Genomic DNA, 18,911 nt, shown 5'->3' on the forward strand with positions numbered 1-18,911 from the left:
ATCCATTTGCAAGGAGAATTTTCTTGTTTTCATCTTTTCAATAAGTTGTTTTTCAATATCCTCACTCATTTCATCTATTCTTCTGCTAACAGAATTGTTACTGAGTGGCATAGCTTTTACATCTTTGTCATCTTTTTCAAGAACCATTTTAAGAAATGCTGATATTGACGGTTTTATTAAATTCTCTCCTATACTGTGATTTTCTCCAGTTTTAGCGATGAATAAAGAAATTTGATAACTAGCCTCAAGAACACAATTATTAGTTGAAGTATGAGCAGTAAATAGAGACTTTAATGTTGTTCTTCTTTCAAAAATTTTCTTTAAAGTTTTAAAGTAACTCAAATCTGAATTAATATGAGCACTATGTTTCACCTTCAAATGCGCCTCAAGACAACCTTGTTTCATTGATTCGTTGGTCAAGCATTGCTGGCATAAAAGACAAAAAGGAATCCGCTCATCGTGAACAGTGGGTATGAACCCAAATTTTAAATATTCCTTCGAATAATGACGAGTTTTTTTCTTGCTTGCACCACTCATTTTACTATGGGCTATAAGAAATAAAAATAAGATCAATTAAAAACTAATATTAAAATATGTGTTAAAATATATTCAATGTGACATAGAGTAAACAGATATTAAAAATTCATATTTATTTAAATGTATATAACACATTTACTACACTACCACCACAAATCAAAAGGTATCTATATTTTTCCACTTGACAAAATTTTCTGGAAAGTTATGCTTCTAAAATTAAAATTGTCATGCATGCACTATTATAGCCCCAATAATATGTATAAAATATTATTGCTTTCTAGCCCCGATGCAAGAAGTACTTAATAAAGAGTTTAAATTGATAAAAGTAAAATCAAATACTTACCAATTATATCTATACAATATATATATGTATATTTATTAAATCAACGAGCTTTTACAACAGTTTTGACTGACACTTATTTCAAATTAACACCAACTGAATGATGTGAAACACTACAGAAGTTGCGATGGGACAATTAGGTGAGAATAACTGCGTTGTTTAGCGAGTTTTTAAAACATCTGGAGTTCCCCGCGGCAAAGGGCACGCTCCGCGGTGAACCCAGGACGAAGTTTACTTGACGACGCCAATCACCCAGTTGATGTTTTGGTCTCGTCAAACGAAATTATACTTAATAATTATTTTCCACAATTATTTAAGAATTGCATTTTTTGTTAAATTTGGCACCAATATCTAGCATTGCATTTAAATGGCCCGGGGCGAAAGAGTTAAAGTCTTGTCGAGTCCATTTTCAAATTGCCCTCTTTAACTATCGAATTGCCCCCCCCCCCGGGGCGTGGGCCCCACGTTGGGAAATACCGGGCTGGAGGGTCCTTAGTAGGAGAAGCAAGGAGAGAATGACTGCCCCACCCCTGCCACAGGGTCCCTAAGCAGGAATCTGGCTGCCCAGGGCTCAGCTAGGGGAATGTGAACCAGATGGCACTGGGAGCAGATGGCCCGCAGCTCCTCTCTGGGCTCCTGTTTGGGCAACTTCCAAGGCCCCAGATGGAGGTCTGGCCCAGCAGCCTCTGTGGAGGGGGAGGAAAGCCCAGCTCAGCCTGATGGGGCACAAAGAAGCCCCTCCCTGCAGGGTCTGGGGAATTGAACCCCTCACTTCCACCTTCCCCAGCCCCCTCTTCACCAAGTTCTCCATAAGCCTTTCCTGGGCTCTGAGCCTCAGTGTGTCCCTTTGCAGAGTGGACACATGAACAAAGCCTCTGCCTCCTAGGGCAGCTGTGAGCATGAAAGTTGCTACTTGGGCTTTGGAAGCTGGGGACGAATCAGCCCAGGTCCTGCTCTGCCAGGGAAGGTCATTTTGTGCTCTGTCCTACAAAGAGGGACTGGGTCCTGCCAAGAGGAGAACTCACCAAACCCTGTGGCCAGAGAGGAGGAAAAGAGGAATTCCAACCTCATTTATCCCACCGGGAGGACCTGGGGGTGACTCTGCCCTCCACTGACCTGGGGGGTGTCAAGTTTGGACATTGGGGCTGAGTGCTCAGGGGACCCTCCTGCCTGCACCCCCACAGCTCCTCAAGCCCTGCTCACAATGACTGACCCCAAAATTCCCCTGGGAGCTCCTCCATGGAGACTGAGCCATGAGTTGTCCCTTCATTTGACCCAGGACGTGACTCCTGCCTGTCCTTCCTCCCTGGCTCCCATCCCTCTGAGCCCCCAGCCCATCTGGTCTCCCCAGATTATCGGGGTCTGGGCTGCCTTCCCAGCATTTCCAGATCAGCAGGGACTGGACAGCTCCCTGAAGCCCTTACACATCCCCACTTCCTGCCCAGGTCCCCTCCTCCCTCTGCCCCTCCCCTTCTCTTTCTCTTTCTGTTTCTCTGTCTCCCTCTCAATTATCTCTCTGTGTCTCCGTGTACAATCTCTGGTTCTCAGTCCATTTCTAGGAATTCCTTATTTCTCTGTTCTCTCTCTGTCATTGTTTTCTTAACTTCTGCCTCTCTATATATCTGTCTTCTCATCTCTCTCCTCTTAATTTTCTCTCCACCACTCCATCTCCTTTCTCCCTATTTCTCCTCTCTCTATGTCTCTAGATCCTTCTCTGTCCCTCTTCTGTCCATCTCTGTCCCCTTGCCTGTCTCTCTGGTGTACGGCAAGGAGGTCCCCATCTCTTGAGCCCCTGCTGACTTGAGGAGGACCCCCAGGACATGCCCTGGGGAGGAGGGTGCCCTGAGTGACAGGAACAGCAGGATTGGGGGGCTGTGCAGCAGCACCCCCAACGTGAGCCCACAGCATCTTCCTGTGTGCAGGGAGCCAGGAGGTGAGATGTCACTACTGGGGTCCATGCGGTCATCAGGGCTGACAGATGTGGGTAAGGTGTGTTTACATCCCTGTTCCTGAGGAATGGTGTGAGGTCAGAGCACCTTAGGTTTGGGGTGATCTGAGAGAACACCTGCTCCAACCCCTTCATTTTTACAAGAAATGATGACAGTAAACACTTTAACACACCAGGCAGTACTTGTGTGCTTAATTCGCACATGACTTTAGAAAAGATATCCCCTCTTCATCTCCATTCTACAGAGAGTGAAACTGAGGCACCTGACCAAGGTCTTGGATTAGAACCGAGGCCACCTGGTTCCCATCTGTTCCCTGAACTGCTGCCCACAGGTCAACAAAAACCAAGACCCCCAGGCTCCGGCCCCGCCCCATCCTTCAGCTTCTGAAACCTACCTTCTGGCTATGGGTGCAGATCCTCTGACCAGGAGCATTGGAAGCCAGGGAGGTGCCACCTGTGCCCCTCTGCTTCAGTGATGGCCAGAGCCTGGGAGGGGAGAGCAGTCCCCTTCCCTCAGATGTGTCACCTGCAGGCCTCTGTTAACCCTTCTGTGTTCTGTGTCCCCCCACCCTCCATCTCTCTGTTCCAGCGCTGTGTGTCTTGCTGACTCTGTTGGAAGATGGGCCCCAGAACACCAGGGGTGAGTTTCTGGGAGTCCCTCAGCCCACAGCCAGAGCCCCCCCACCCCCCCACCCCCCACCTCTCAGCTCAGGCCGGAGAAAGGCTGTTGCAGGGGGAGGCTCAGGGTCACCCCTCTCACCACCCTCCCCAGCCCCTGCCTCAGCCCTCCTCTTCTGACCATGGTCTCGGTCCCCACAGCCTCGGCCCCCACAGCCTGTGCTCCCTGGTGCCCTGAGCACTCCACCTGTGTCAGTGCCTCCGCCTGTCGCTGTCTTCCAGGATTCAACTCTTCATCTGGGGAGATCTTCACCAGCCCTGCGGAGAGCTGTGAAGGTACAGAGGCTTGGGGTGGTGGAGGGCCACATGGACATGTAGACGGTTGTGGGGGCCTCAGCCTTTGCTCTCTGACCGTCATCAAGGACAGAGAAAAGAAAACATGAATATGAATAGTGAATAAACATGGCTTCTGTAAGACTGGTGGCTGTGGCTGTGCAGATTCGCATTGAACTCAGGCAAATGGTAAAAGAACAGTGGAGCCGGAGGTTGGTGAGCCATTCCAATTTATTGGAGGCTCATCAAGACAGGCAAGACAAAAAAAGAAAGAAAAAGGAAATACACACACACACACACACACACACACACACACACAAGAAAAGGAAAACCTGCTTTTCACAGTGGAAGGCAAGGGATCAGGAAAACGCAACCTCACCTCTCAGTGGCCTGGGTGATCTCCTCTCCTCACCCCCTGAGGGGATCGTTTACATCCTTACAACAGTGCTGTCCTGTGCATGCTCCTGCACTATTGGCACAAACGGCTAGCAGCCAGTAACCCTCAAGCAAGCCTAACACAGCCATTTTCCCCAAGCTTACTAGAGAGAGGAGTTGGGGCTCCAGGAGTCTGGAACCTGTGCCTCAGTTTGCCCTTCCAGGACTGGGGAGGGGGTGCACCACCTCCACTTAGCACTTCCTCCAGCACCCAAACCCAGGGTGATAGGCAGGAGGCTGAGGAGAGCAGAGCTGACCGTGAGCTCCCGGGTGGATGGCTTGCTGCAGCGGGCTGCCCCAGAGTCTAGGCACTGATTAAGCAGCAGGCCCCCTGCTAGGAAGGGGACAGGCTCTCTGTCCTGAGGGCACTCATGTCTTTGGGAGGTGACCTTTATGCCATGGAGCAGCGTGGCTCCAAATAATGGTGCGGAATTAAGGAAACATATTCATCAAGAAAAAATGGGACCAGGAGGACTCTTCAAATACTGATGGCAATATCCGAGAGCCCCATAGCCCCAGTTTGCTTTATTATATAGCCATATGCAAATCAAGAAAGTCCTTGATACAAAGTTACACATCCAAGGCTAAAACAGGAACTCTCCCAAGGCATAAACAGGATGCATTAGTGAAATCTACCAACATCTGAAACAAACAAAGAGTCAGAGGAAGGGCATGTAAATTGCTTCCAGCAACCCAAGGAAGCATTGAAGTGGGTGCAAATACTCAGCATAATAGCCAAATATGGAATTGGAGGAGGGAAAACTTAGCCTTTTGCTAAGCCTCGAATCTACAATGGCTTTCTGCCATTTATGATCCACAACACCTTTACTTCGTTTTGTTCCAGACATCAATGAATGCGAACCACCCTCAACAGATACCTGTGGAAGATTTGCAGACTGCCAGAATACGGAGGGAAGCTACCACTGCACGTGCACCCAGGGATACAGGCTTGTTTCTGGGGCAGCCAAGTTCCATAATAAGAGTGAAAACACGTGTGATGGTAAGTGTTAGAATCCACCGGAGTCCAAAAAGACCAGTGTAACAGGCCTTATTGAAAAGAAGAAAGGAACCTTGCTGGGCTGACTTTTAAGGGAGAGTCGCACACCAGGCACAAGCTAGGACCGTGATGGCAAACCTATGACACACATGTCAGCACTGACACGCGTAGCCATTTTCAATGACACGTGGCCACATGTGGCCGCATATCAGAGAAGTATGGGGCCGCATGCCGAGAAGTTTGTTTCATTCTCGGCTCCTGCATGGACAGGTGCAGTAGTAGCCAAGGATAAAACATTTGCTATAGTGTAGACACTCTGTGCCAGAGGTCTGTAGGCCAAAACAACAGAACTCCAGCACAGAGCGTCTAGTTCTGGGACTTCCAGTTAGGCCATTTGGGAATCTTTGACCTCACTTTTGGCTGGTGGAGCAGGGAGCAGCAGAATGCCATAGGGAACACATCTCTGGGGGCCCTGTGATCACCATTACCAGCAACCACATAACCACAGCAACCATCATCCAATCTACTGTTCTGCGGTGTCATGGATTTCTAAATGACCATCATTATTGAGATAAGTGAGGGAGAGGCTGGGAGAGGTGAGGGTCTGTGCTATGGGTGCTGTTTCCTGCCATTAGCAATAGCAGCAGCCATCTACGAACAGGAAATTTGGAGTGCCTGGAACTGATTACCAGACACTTTTAGCACCCTGAAAAATATAGCAATGGCTTTGCTCACAATTTTTCCCTCTACGTACTTTTGTGAGACCTTATTCTCAGTGTTAAATAATATCAAAACCAACAAAAGAAACAGATTGACAGATGAAGTTAGTAGCGCTTGCTTGGGCTTGAAGTGTACAAAATGATGCCAACCTTCAATTGAAGATTTAGCCTATGAAATTCAGCAACAAAAAAATCACTAATAGGCAGGTTAGTTAAAGAATTCCCCCTCCCCCTCACTTATCTTAGTTCACGGCACCCCACACAAGTTAAATAATATCAAGACCAACAAAAGAAACTAACTGTCAGATGAACAAAGAAGTCACTAAGCAGGTAAGTTAAATAATTAGTTTTTGGTTTATCAAATACAGTTATATATTGCAGTTATACATTATTGCTATTTAAACTATAAATATCGCAAAATTATGGTTTTTTTCTCGAAGTGACACACCATCCAAGTTATGGTCTGTTTTTTGGCGAATTTTGACACACCAAGCTCAAAAGATTGCCTATCACTTTGCTAGGACATACTTTTCTAAGGGTTAGGGGAGGGGGAGTAGGAAGGGCTGTGGGGCATTAGCCCAATTGGCTGCTGGACAAAGGATGGTCTTTTGTGGAAGTTTGAGTATGTTTAACTTCTAGCAAATTTCAATTATCCAGGACTTCTCGGCTTGTGACGTCAGACATTCCTTTGTGGTTGGTCATCTGCCGCAAGCCCTGAAACGAGACTTACTGAAACAAGAAATGAAACCTAAGATTCCCAACTATTTGATATATTAAGAAAAGGAAAGAGAGTGGTTCCTAGAGAGGCCTCAAGGGGACAGGAATGGAGGTCATTATCGTCTATAACTTCTTCCTGCTGAGTAGGGGCAGTGAGGGGTTATGGCCTCTCTAAGGATTACTCTCAGTGAGGGGTAGAGAGATGCAGTGATGGCTTCTTGTCAGGTAGGGGTGTATTTATAGGGTTCCAGATTTTTCTGTTTCGTGATGGCAGGTTTCAGGGTCGGTGTGTAGGGTTAGGTAGATTTTTCCAGTTTTCTGATTGGCGAAGGTCTGCATGTGGTTCTGTAAGAAACTAGTGAACAAACGTAAGAGGCAGAGTCCAAAAGTTAGAAAAATAAATAGGAGAGTGAGTGGACCAATGAAAGGCAATAGTCAATGTAAGGTCGGTGGATAGAGGGATGGTCATGTAGGAACTCAGACCCGCCCACTTTGGCTAGGACCACCCACAATCAAGCCCGCCAAAGGAAGCTTCCCAGGAACCATTTGGAAAGAAGTGACCCGTCTGCCAGCCAGTGAAATTTTACCACGTCATAGTAGCTCCACTTCCCTAGAGGGACCCTTTAAATATCTCCCACGCAGTTTAATCTTTGCAACTTCCCTGACCTCCATCTTGCACCTCCATTTCTCTTTCTTTCCTCGGGGCCAGGGAACCTTGCCGGGCGGGGTGTGCACTCGGTACTCAATAAAGCCATTTACTTATTCCACACTTTGCGGCTCCGGCCCTCTTCCTTCCTTCTCGGTGGGGAAAAATACCTTACAGTCAAGACACCCAGTTTGTGCAAAACCACTGATTCCATGACTCAGTTTGTTTTTTATGAATTCGCTGGGCTTCAGAGAGAGAGAGAGAGAATAAGACTGAGTAGTGGCCAGTACCCCTGCCCCTAGACCTATTTTTATAGAAATTTTTAAAGGCAACAAGAAGAAGGATTACCTGGACAGCTCGATTGGTCCTTAGATTGAGGGGTAGTGTACTAGGAACTGGAAGAAGCTCATTGGGTGGGATTAGGTTGATATTTGGGGTGAGATAGATTAGGGTACAGGTTTCTTTCTAATTAGTAGGGAGACATTATAGGTGTTGGTCCCACACAAGTAGAAAGCCCCTGATTAGGTGATACAGGATGAGAGGTGGATAGAGAATTGATGGACAAGGGGTTGGTTTTATCTGTCTGACTCTGAACTCCAGACGGTCAAGTTGGAGGAAAGTGCAGCCCCGACTGGGGGGGGGGGCATGGTTAGAGGCCTGCTTTGAGCATTGCAACCATGTGATAGGGGTAGTGAGCCAGGGATATAGCTGTGTGGTGGGATAGGAACATTTCTGTTGTGAAGCTGTAAGAGTAGGGGTCCTGTGAATCGAACAGGATTAGAAAATAATCTGTTTGTTTTTGGAGAAACTTGATAGTTGACTCTATGACTGTGATGTTTTTGGGAAATTGGATAGTTATTGTGGTGTTGTAAAGGTTAGTAGGAGGTGACCCATTGGGACAGTACCTTGAGTAGTAAAGCATAAAGGGTCAGGTGAAAACAGGGGAGTATTCAGGGTGACTGGTCCCCGAGCAGGGGAAATTTGGGGTTTTAATTTTTTTTAAATTTTGTAGAGTAGGAGATTTATTAAATATGCTGGCCACATATGGCTGACATGGGGCATCTGCAGGCCCAACTCGTGTAGTGCCAAAAATAGTTCAGGGGCTGTTTATATACCCTTGCTCACACATGGGCGGGGGAGAGCATGACATCATGGTATGAGCTGGCAACATTTGTTTAGGGGATACACAGAAACATTAAGACTGTTAAGGTAACACAATCAAAGATATTTACAAATCTTTCAGGATTCAACTTCCCTCACTAGCCTAGAGGTATTTTACCCTCACAATTCCAGGAAGGGGGAGGAACTACAGTCAATGCAAGGTGGTATGCAAATGTTGCCTCCTATTGAAAGAGAAGAAGTTTCTAGGCCAACCTTCATTTTACATTTAAAACGGAATGACCCATTGTTCTTGCAAGCCAGAAACTTCTACATTCTTCTCCCTCCCCTCCCTAAAGGAGGAATGGGAAAGGAAAGCCTGATAGGAAAGCCTGACCTTTCTTCCCAAAATATCAATATCGGTTTTCAGTTTTTTGGTACCTTACAACATCCCCACTGGTTCTATTTCCTAAGTCAAATCCTTGACTTAATTTATTGAAGAGTATGAGGCTGCTGTCTAGGGATATTAACTTATAACATGTAACAGATATTTAACAGACAGGAACATACCTTGCTATAAAATTGATTAAACATAATACAAGACAATATTAAAGTAAGAGGACTAGTCGCCACAGACAATGGAATTGTTAGATAGGGTGACTAATTAAACATTCTTTGAAAACCAGTTTTCTGACTGTTTAAATTCTTTTTTTCTCTGTACAAATCTCCTACAACCTGCACAGACCTTCTACAACTTACATAAACCCTCAGCTTTCATGAACTTTCTTATCCAGAAATAACTGGTTTTCATAACAACTTGCTTTTTCCTTTTTCTTTCAAAAGTATTTCCATACCTTATACCTTCTATTATCAAAACCATACAATTCCTTTCTAGTCAGAAATCTTGATTTAAAAATCTTTAACCTTTAGTGACAATTGAAATGACTTTCCTTTTACTCTAGTTTCCCTTTTCCCAAAGTCTGATTAAAAGAGTCCTTAGTTTTTTTTGCCATACGTAGACCAACCAGATTCCAGTTTGTGGTTGGAGCAAGGCATGCCATCTTTCTACTTTAGCAGCAGTGGGAGTTGTCAGGATCGCGGTGTGTGGACCTCTCCACATGAAAGTCAGTCCTTGGGTGATGTACTGCTGGAAGCGCCTATTGGACAGTCTTTGAACAGTTTGCTGAGTAACCTGTAAATCCTGTAAGTACTTAGGGAAAGGGTGGTTACATTCCTACACTTTGCAGCTAGAGTTTAAGTCCTAGTGACCACTGCTTCTATCTGGAATTAGCAGCAGGTCCCAGTTTAAAATAGGCATGGGGCATTGTAAAGCCAGAAGCCATGGTCAGAGCCACTACTATCAAAGCAGCCTGGCCCATGCAGGTTCGCATTGGATTCGGACAGTCGGTAAAGAAACAACGGAGCCAAAAACTGGTGAGCCATAGTCTTTAATTCTAGCTTGCACCCGGCGGGCAAGTAAAAATACACACTGGGTTCCAAAACCCAATCACATTCAGTGCTCACAAAGCCACTGACTTATCCGAGTTTCCTAGAATCAAAGGTTTCTAGCTCACCAGCCTTATTCTCCTCAGTTCCCCATCTCCTTCCTTATCCCAGATACAAACTCTGTACAAACTGGCATCTCACTCAGCACTCCACCATCTTGGCTGCTTTTCTGGCCTCCTCCACGTGGCCTCCTCCTGCTGCTGGCTCTATTCTCTCTGCTGTCTCATGCTAACCTCAGGAACCAAGAGTGACAAACTTCCGTTTTGCCCCCACTTTATACTGTAGCTTCACAACCTCTAATCCAATATACAAAGTAGGGAGGTCTCTAATACAAAGACACTTCTGAGGCATGATTGGATTGTACCGCCCCACATCAAAAAGGGTGGGAAAGGCTTAATCCCAAAACCAAGCCCCAGGCTACAATGATCCTGCCTGCCCAGAGACACACATTAATATCACCTGGGCTACGGCTTCCATGTGGGCAGTGGCACCATCTTTAACAAAGTGAGCATAATACATTTTATCTGCCCAACAGGCATTGAGACAAGAGGAATAAAGGAGGCACTATACATTAAATAAAGCAACAAAATCAGACTGTCAATACCCACAGTAGAGATTTTTGAGGGATAAATAAAACTAAAATATTCAGGCAAGGCATAGTAGATGGCCCTTGTGTTTACAAGAAATGAGATCAGTTTATCTGCTACTTGGAAGAAATACCTTAGGCTCGTGAACAATGTCCTCGGGCCTTCAGTGGCAATTCCCAGCATGCTGGGCAAGGTCAGGTCACGGGTAGCTGGAGCAGGGCTAGAAGAGACTGAACCTTCCCTCCATGGAGCAAGGGGGCAGCTTACCTTCTCATGTCCCTCTTTCCACAGGAAAGATGTGCCTCTTGGTGGGGCTGAGAAGCCTCATAGGCTTTCTTTCCACTCGGGAGCAGGGCCCTGATGGAATTCTATGAAGCCCGTTAGGGCACTGGAGCCTTTAAGAGTGTATGCCAAAAGCTGGTATTTCTTGACTTCTTTTGGGCCTTATTTGCCTTTTCTGTTTCTCCCTTGGCCACTATAGACCTTAAAAGCCATGCTCAGAAGATCTCACTGAGGGGTTTGACTAAGAGAGCAAAATTGGGGATCCAGTGTCTAAAGAAGCTTATTAGACCAAGGAAAGAAAGGATTTGATTTGTGGTGGTAGGTGGTTGGAGACTGTGGAGGGTCTGAGTTCGATCTAGGGTGAGACCTCAGGTGGTGGGTGTTAAGGCAATGCCCAGATAGGCTATGGACTAAGATTGAAGTTGAACCTTAGCAGAAAAGACACGATATCCCTTCATGGTGAGGAAGTTAAGAAGGGTGGCAGTGTGTCTTCTTGAGGCAGGCAGGGAGGGGCTGCAGAGGAGTAGGTTATTTACATATTGTAAGAGAGTACTAGTTTTGAGATTGCATGCTGTTAAATCCTGAGCTAGTGCCTGCCAAAACAGGTGTGGGCTGTTCCTGAACCCCAGAGGGAAGACAGTCCACGTAAGTTGCTGGGCTGCATTAGTGTTCGGATCAGTCCAAGTAAAGGCAAACAGAAAGTAAGAGTCAGGGTGTAGAGGAATGGTAAAGAAGGCGTTCTTGAGGTCTAGGACTGTGAAGTGAGTGGTGTTTGAGGGAATGTGTGACAGTAAACTGTAGAGATTAGGGACTACTGGATGGAGTGGAACTACTGCCTCATTGATTAGACGTAAGTCTTGTACGAGGCAATAAGCCCCTGAAGGTTTTTGAACAGGAAGGATGGGGGTATTGCAGGGAGAGTCCATGGGGATGGGTAAACCTTGATTTAAGAAGCGGGTAATTATTGATTTAAGGCCTTAGAAACAGACACAATTACACATTAAACAAAGATTTTACATATAAATTGTAAATTAAATTTAAATAAGCGTGCTTTACTTGTTTCAGTTAAAATTTTATTAGAGATATTTTTTGACAAACAAAGAGACAAAACAGAGTACTTACTCACACTGCTCAATAGACAACTCTGCTTTTTTAAGCTTTTTCAGATAGCAGGGAATTGTCAGCATAGAGGGGAAAAAGAGAGGAAGCAGATAGATGGACAGCATGAACAGATGGATGGAGAGAAGGAGGGTCAGAATCTGCAGGAGGAGGAGGAGGAGGAGATTGAAGTGCTTGTGGTGGTGCCACGTGGTCAGAGGAGTCAAAAAGATTAGAGCCTGTGAGGAGAAGGGAGGGGATGAGGGGGGGAAAGGCACAGTTGCCTGTGGGGGGAGGGGAGGGGAAATAGGAGTGGAAGGCACAGTGGCAGTCTCTGAGGAGGGGGAAGGGGGTGAGGAGGAGAGAGGCAGAGCCTCAGCCTCTAAGGAGGAGGGAGTGGACAGCGAAGAGAAAGGCACCACCACAGCCTGTGAGGGGGAAGGAAGGGTTGAAGAAGAGAAGGGCATTTGCAAGTGAATGAGAAACAGGATTCACGAAGGGAGGGGGCTTTCTGGAGGGAAGAGACTCCAGCGAAGAGGTCGCAGAGGGCCCAGAGAGGGGTCCCGAGAAAGGAGTGCCACCAGGGATGAGGAAGGAGGGGGAGAGAGTTAGGAGTCCACGGAGAAGAAAAGATTAGGAGCGGAGGTTTTAGGTGAGGTTTCTTTGGCCAAAAACAGCCTGTGTGTAGAATAGGCGGCCCAGAGATTAAGGACGGGAGCGAAGATAGAGAAAGCCTGCACGTAAGGAATCTCTGAGGCTTTCCCAGTCCGGTGGCAGAAATTATTTAGGTCCTGGAGGATGTTAATATCAAAAGTTCCATTTTTGGGCCAGTAGAAGCCATTATCTAGTCTGTACGGAAGCCATGCTGTGTTACAGAAGAAGATTAATTTTTTTTGGTTTGAGATCTGAGAGACCGAGTTTGGTGAGGGTTTTTAAAGAGGCATCCAAAGAAGTAGTCTCTGAGGATTAGGACTGGGAGGAGCCCATGTGGGCGGAGAACAAAGAAAGAGAAGAGTGTCCTCTGACTCTTTCAACTATCCTTTATACTGAACGTGGAAAACGAGAAGGCCGATCATCACCGGGAATCTCGCTTTCAAAAGAGAGTTGAGCAACCTGGCTAGGCGCCTAGACTTTCAGGAAAGCCTGGTTACAGGCTGCCCGGAGTAGAGACCTCCCAATGAGAGACCCCGAGATGAGAGAGAGTTAGGGTGACTGACAAATAGGGGCCTACCAGATATGGGAAAGAGTAGAAATTCCTTACCTTCTGGTCCAGCAGGGGTTTGAGACAGGGTCGGGTAGCCGGCCAATCAAGCTACGATCACACAGCCAAACAGAATTAGGGAGTAAGTCCGGGATGAGCTGCCGCTGCCCACTGCTTCCCTGGTAGTGAGTTTGTCTGGTGGAAGGGATCATCCAGGCATCTGGTACCCTGTCCCAGGTTTCGGCACAAAATGTTAGAATCTATCGGAATCCAAAAAGACCAGTGTAACAGGCTTTACTGAAAGGAAGAGAGGAACCTTGCCGGGCTGGTTCATAAGGGAGAGGCGCAGGCCAGGCACAGGCTAGGACATGCTTTTTTAAAGGTTAGGGGAGGGGGAGTAGGAAGGGCTGTGGAGCATTAGCCCAACTGGCTGCTGGACAAAGGATGGTCTTTTATGGAAGTTTGAGTATGTTTAACTTCTAGCAGTTTTCGATTATCCAGGACTTCTCGGCTTGTGACGTCAGACATTCCTTTGTGGTTGATCATCTGCCGCAAGGCCTGAAACGAGACTTACTGGCAGGGTTAAAGAAATAAAACCTAAGAGTAAGATGACCCGCATCTTCCATCTCCCTGTAATGCCAGTGGCCGTGGCCATGCAGGTTCACATTGCATTCGGGCAGGTGGTAAAGGAACTGTGGAGCTGGAGGATCGTGGCCATTCTGTTTAGTACAGTCTCACAACAGCAGACGAGCAAGCAGGCAGTGCAAAGCTGCTTCCCTCTCTCACTAAAGGCTCATAGCCAAAACAGGCTGGTCAGAATACCCCTTTCTCTGGCAAACAATAGTAAACAGTTGCTAGATTATGAAAAGGCTCCTCCTCATGGAGGCCGGCAATCCACAATTTGCAATCTGCCGCCCTGAGGGCAACCACCACAGCCTTCCATAGACTATACTCACATGGCGCTGCCTCCATACAAGGAAGCAAACCTAAAAATACTTGTTACAGGCTTGTTTCCCCAATATTCCACCCCTTTAAAATTGCTCATTTCACAGCCCTGGCCAGTTGGCTCAGTGGTAGAGCGTCAGCCTGGCGTGCAGAGGTCCTGAGTTCAATTCCCAGCCAGGGCACACAGGAGAAGCGCCCATCTGCTTCTCCACCCCTCCCCCTCTCCTTCCTCTCTGTCTCTCTCTTCCCCTCCCACAGCGAGGCTCCATTGGAGCAGGGATGGCCCGGGTGTTGGGGATGGCTCCTTGGCCTCTGCCCCAGGCGCAAGAGTGGCTCTGGTCGCAACAGAGTGACACCCCGGAGGGGCAGAGCTTCACCCCCTGGTGGGCAGAGCGTCACCTCCTGGTGGGCGTGCCAGGTGGATCCTGGTCAGGCGCATGCGGGAGTCTATCCCCGTTTCCAGCTTCAGAAAAATACAAAAAAAAAAAAATTGCTCATTTCACAATCTACACCACAGGTATCCCTCTGTGAGGAATGAGGTACAATACATTACATAAACTGTAGCAATAGCACAAGTTATACAATTGCAACAATTACAAAGATGCCCTTCACAATGTCTCCCTGAGCACTCTGCCCAAGGCATAAACTGGAGGCCTGTCTCTAGCTCCCTACTCCATGGTAGGTGGGAGGGCCTGTATATTTCAGGGCTGTGTCCATGGAAACCTTAAAGCAGGCGTCCCCAAACCGCGGCCCTGTGAGGCCATTTATCCAGCCCCCCGCTGCACTTCTGGAAGGGGCACTTCTTTCTTTGGTGATCAGTGAGAGGAGCACTGTATGTGGTGACCCTCCAACGGTCTGAGGGACAGTGAACTGGCCCCTGTGTAAGAAGTTTGGGGACCCCTGCCTTAAAGTGTTCTTGGTGTGTCTCTCCAGCTGGATGAGAGCAGCTTCCCAGTGCAATAAGGCCTCCACCAGAGCTGCCCCCCATCACGGTCTCTCATACTGTCCAAAAGCGGCATGTCCATTCAACAAGGGAGCCAATGCCCCCCTCAGGTTGCAGTCCAAGAGTCTATCACACCTCTCAGTGATCAGTCCACTTGGTGCCAATCACCAAGGTAAAGGTCCATTACTTGGTTCAAACAGGGACTCAGGCCTCTCCCCTTATCCCTGCCATCATGGCATCTCTAAAGATGCTGCCCCAAGGAGGAGCATGTGGCAACAGTGGCCAACCTCTCCACCTCTGCTCCAGAGAGCATGATGCCTTCCACTCCTATGTCCCATAATCGCAGCAACCAGGCTACCAGGAGAGGAACTCTTTGCTGCTGGGTTTTACCTTCTGAACAACCACTGGCCAAGTTCTGAGTGTAGTGGGCGAAAGCTTCAGCCTGAGCCTCTTCATCCTAGACGAGGAGCTGGAAATGCCTGCTCCCAGCGACTCAGAGCCACCCCACTGGCATAGATACTGCTGCTCCTTTGGTGACCGTTTAGGTTTCTGTGGCTGCTAGCTGTCAGCCAAAAGCTGAAATCCAAGCTCTTTAACCTGCAGTCGTTCCTCTAACAAGTACCGGTGCCAATGTTCAGCTTCCAGGGCAAACTGCAACTCACAACCCCATTCAGCTTCCTTCTCCAGAGACTGTTTCAGTTCAGGCATCGCTGGTGCTCAGCTTGCCTCGCACTCTGCAGCTCTCGAACCTGGTTGGCCTCCTTCTCCAGTTTTCACTCCAGTTCAAGCCATTGTTGCCACTCAGGCTGCAGCTCATCTGGGAGCTTTTGACCTTGGGCAGCTTCTCACACAAATTTCTGATCTCCTCTTGCAGAGTAGTAAAAACCACTTAGCCCACAGCCCCTAAGAGGAGTGCCATGGGGAAACATACACTGGGGAGCAATGACCACTCCCCTATCCCACTCCTCAAGGGTGTCAGTGGCTCCATACTGATCTGATCTGAGTCCTACCAGCACACCAGATGTAAGGCCAGTGGCCACCACCATGACCAGCCAATCTCATTGGATTTGGGCAGATAGTAAAGGAACTGTAGAGCCAGAAAATGGTTGGCCATTCCATTTATTAAAATTTCATAATGGTAGAAGAGCAAACAGGCAGGGAAGATCACTTCCCTTTCTCTCAGGACTCCCAAACTCCTCAGCACTCCCCAGCCAAACAGGCTAGACAGAAATACCCTTTCTCCAGCAAACAATAGTAAACAATGGTCCTCCCCATGGAGGTAGGCAATCCACAATTTGCACTCTGCCACCCTGAGGGCAAGCACCCACAGCCTTCCACAGACTACAAACACATGGCGCTTCCCCAATACAAGCGAGAAAACCTAAAAACATTTGTTACAAACTTGTTTGCCCAACACCAGGTTTTGCTAACTGATGGCTTGTGTATGTGACATTGGCCAGGACACTTATTCAGAAATCACTGGTAATGTTCGAGAAGTGATAGTATTGTTATTTTGTGTATTTATTTATTTATTTAATAAAAAAGAGTGCCTATTTTTTACAGATGATAAGAAAAGTAGCTTTATCTGACCAGTGGTGACGCAGTGGGTAGAGCATCAACCTTTGACACTGAGGTCCCAGGTTCGAAACCCAAGAGTTGTCAGCTTGAGCACAGTGAGCCAGCTTGAGTATGGGATCATAGACATGACCTCATGGTTGCTGGCTTGAAGCCCAAGGTCACTGGCTTGAGCAAGGGTGTAAAGCCAGTAGCCACAGCCACCATCACAATGGCCTGCCCCATGCAGGTTCGCATTTGATTCGGACAGTCGGTAATGAAACTACAGAGCCAAGAACTGGTGGGCCATTACCTTTAATCCTAGCTTTCACCCGGCGGGCAAGCAATACACACAGTGGGAAGACACTTCCCTTTCCATTCAGGGCTCCCAAAGCCACTGACTTATCCGAGTTCCCTAGAATCAAAGGTTTCTAGCTCACCAGCCTTATTCACCTCTGTTCCCCATCTCCTTCTCTCTGCACAAACTGGCTTCTCCTTCAGCACTCCACCATCTTGGCTGCCTCTCCTCTCCTCCATGTGGCCTTTCTCTGCTCTCTCCTCTAATGCTAATCTCAGGAACTGAGAGAGAAAACTCTTGGTCTGCCCCCATTTTATAGTGTAGAAATCAAAACCTTTAATCCAATATACAAACAAGGAAGTCTCTGATACCAAGTCACTTATCTGAGGCATAATGGGATTCCTCATGAGAGTGCACCACCCCACATCATGCAATCAGTCAAAGGTGTGGGGAAAAGCTTAGTCTTAAAACTAAGCCTTAGGCTATAACCACCCTGTGTGCTTACAGCCTGTCTCCACGCCCAATGCAAACTATAAGTGAGCAAACATATATATCATTATTTACAAACTTATTTGACCAATAAAGGGGTCACTGCCTTGGCTAGAGCCCCTGGTCAAAGCATGTATGAGAAGCAATCAATGAATAACTAAAGTATGAGTTGATGTTCCTTATCTCTCCTTTCCTGTTTGTCTGTTTCTCTCTCTCTTTCATGAGCTTACTAAAAAAAAGAAGAAGAAAAAGGAAAAGTAGCTTTGTCTTTTGTTAACTTTATGACCTTGGACATGTTCTTCATCTCTGCTGTGAACCAGCATGGCTAGTAATTCCAGGTTGAGTGGAAACGGCATGGAATTAAGGCAATCCAAGAATTTTACCAAGGGCAAAAAATCCCCACCATATATAACATCTTAACTTTACACAAAACAAAGAATAGAAGAAACTTGCCTCCAGTCTTTCTAGGGGACATGGGGAGTAGGATGAGTATAAACAATCCAGCACCACAGCTTAACAGTCTTTTGCAACTTAACAGAACAAGTAAGGTGGGAATTGGGCAGACTATCAGCTTAACGCCAGTTTCCCAAAAATCTAAACTGCAAAAACCCTATTGGCTTTTCGGTCCCCAACACTTCTCTGTGCCTCAATTTATCCATCTGTAAAATGGAGTGACAATGGTGCTTACCTCACTTAGTTTTAATTGCTGGGAAGGTATATGACATCAGAGAACACAACACAGTGGTGGCTGCTGGGTTTTTAGATTGTAATCATTATGACCTAACAGCCCCTCTCCAGGATGGACACTCTGGGGGCAGTGCCCCAGGGTGGCTGCTCAGAGAACAGCTGACCCAGTGCATCCCCTCACCAGGGACCCAGGAGAAGCCAGGCTTCCACGCATCACTCAGCTTTGCTCCTTTCCAGGTGGAGCAGGCGGGCAGGGAAGGGGCTTCAGGCATCCCCAGGGGCAGATGGGACCATCAGTGGTCAGGCAGAAGCCGGGACTCACCCAGAGAGAGGGGTTAGTGCAGAATACAGAGAGGGGAGGAGGAGTCTGAGCTGAGGATCCTGGGGGACTCTGAGCAGGGTCCACAGCCCTGCCCTGCTGTGGAGAGGAGAGCCTGATGCCAGCATCCCAACTCCTTCCCTTCTGCCCTGTGTAAAGAGGAACCCAGCTTTTGCACACTGCTGGCCTTGTTCACACATGTATTCTCATCACTTTCTGACAGACCAGGAGATGCCTTCATGGGGATCAAAAGACAAACCTCTACCAGCCAAGGCCGCATGGCTGGATGTGAGCGTACTATTCATCATAACCTGGCAACCACTGTCCAGGTGGTCCTGCCCTATCTAGCATCATTTTCCATTTCTGTGTCCCTGCCTAAAAGCCTTGCCCTCCAGGGTTCAGGCTCAGGGGAGGTTCTCAGTCTATCTCCATAGGCTGGAGTCTCACAATTAGCCTGGACATGAGAGTGCTATCTCACCAGAATAACCAGGATTCTAAGGAGAACTCAGCCAACAGGACCCCCCTGGGGGAATCAGGACAAAGGCCACCAAAATTAGCCCTGCTCAGGAAATTCAGTATTTCTCCTGCTCTTGGTTCTAGGAAGGCCCACCTGG

General features: G+C 47.4%; 1 protein-coding gene across 1 annotated transcript in view; it reads left to right on the forward strand.

The window, feature by feature from the left end:
• The window catches only part of LOC136333282 (adhesion G protein-coupled receptor E2-like), a 196,070-nt gene that overhangs the window by 6,023 nt on the left and 171,136 nt on the right, over positions 1-18,911 (forward strand). Inside the window, exon 2 of the mRNA XM_066272217.1 lies at positions 3,415-3,465. Coding sequence (XP_066128314.1) covers positions 3,415-3,465 — 51 coding nt within the window. The remainder of the gene's footprint in view (positions 1-3,414; positions 3,466-18,911) is intronic.

The sequence above is a fragment of the Saccopteryx bilineata genome, chromosome 1 (genome assembly GCF_036850765.1).
Source record: "Saccopteryx bilineata isolate mSacBil1 chromosome 1, mSacBil1_pri_phased_curated, whole genome shotgun sequence".
Taxonomy (NCBI): Eukaryota; Metazoa; Chordata; class Mammalia; order Chiroptera; family Emballonuridae; genus Saccopteryx; species Saccopteryx bilineata.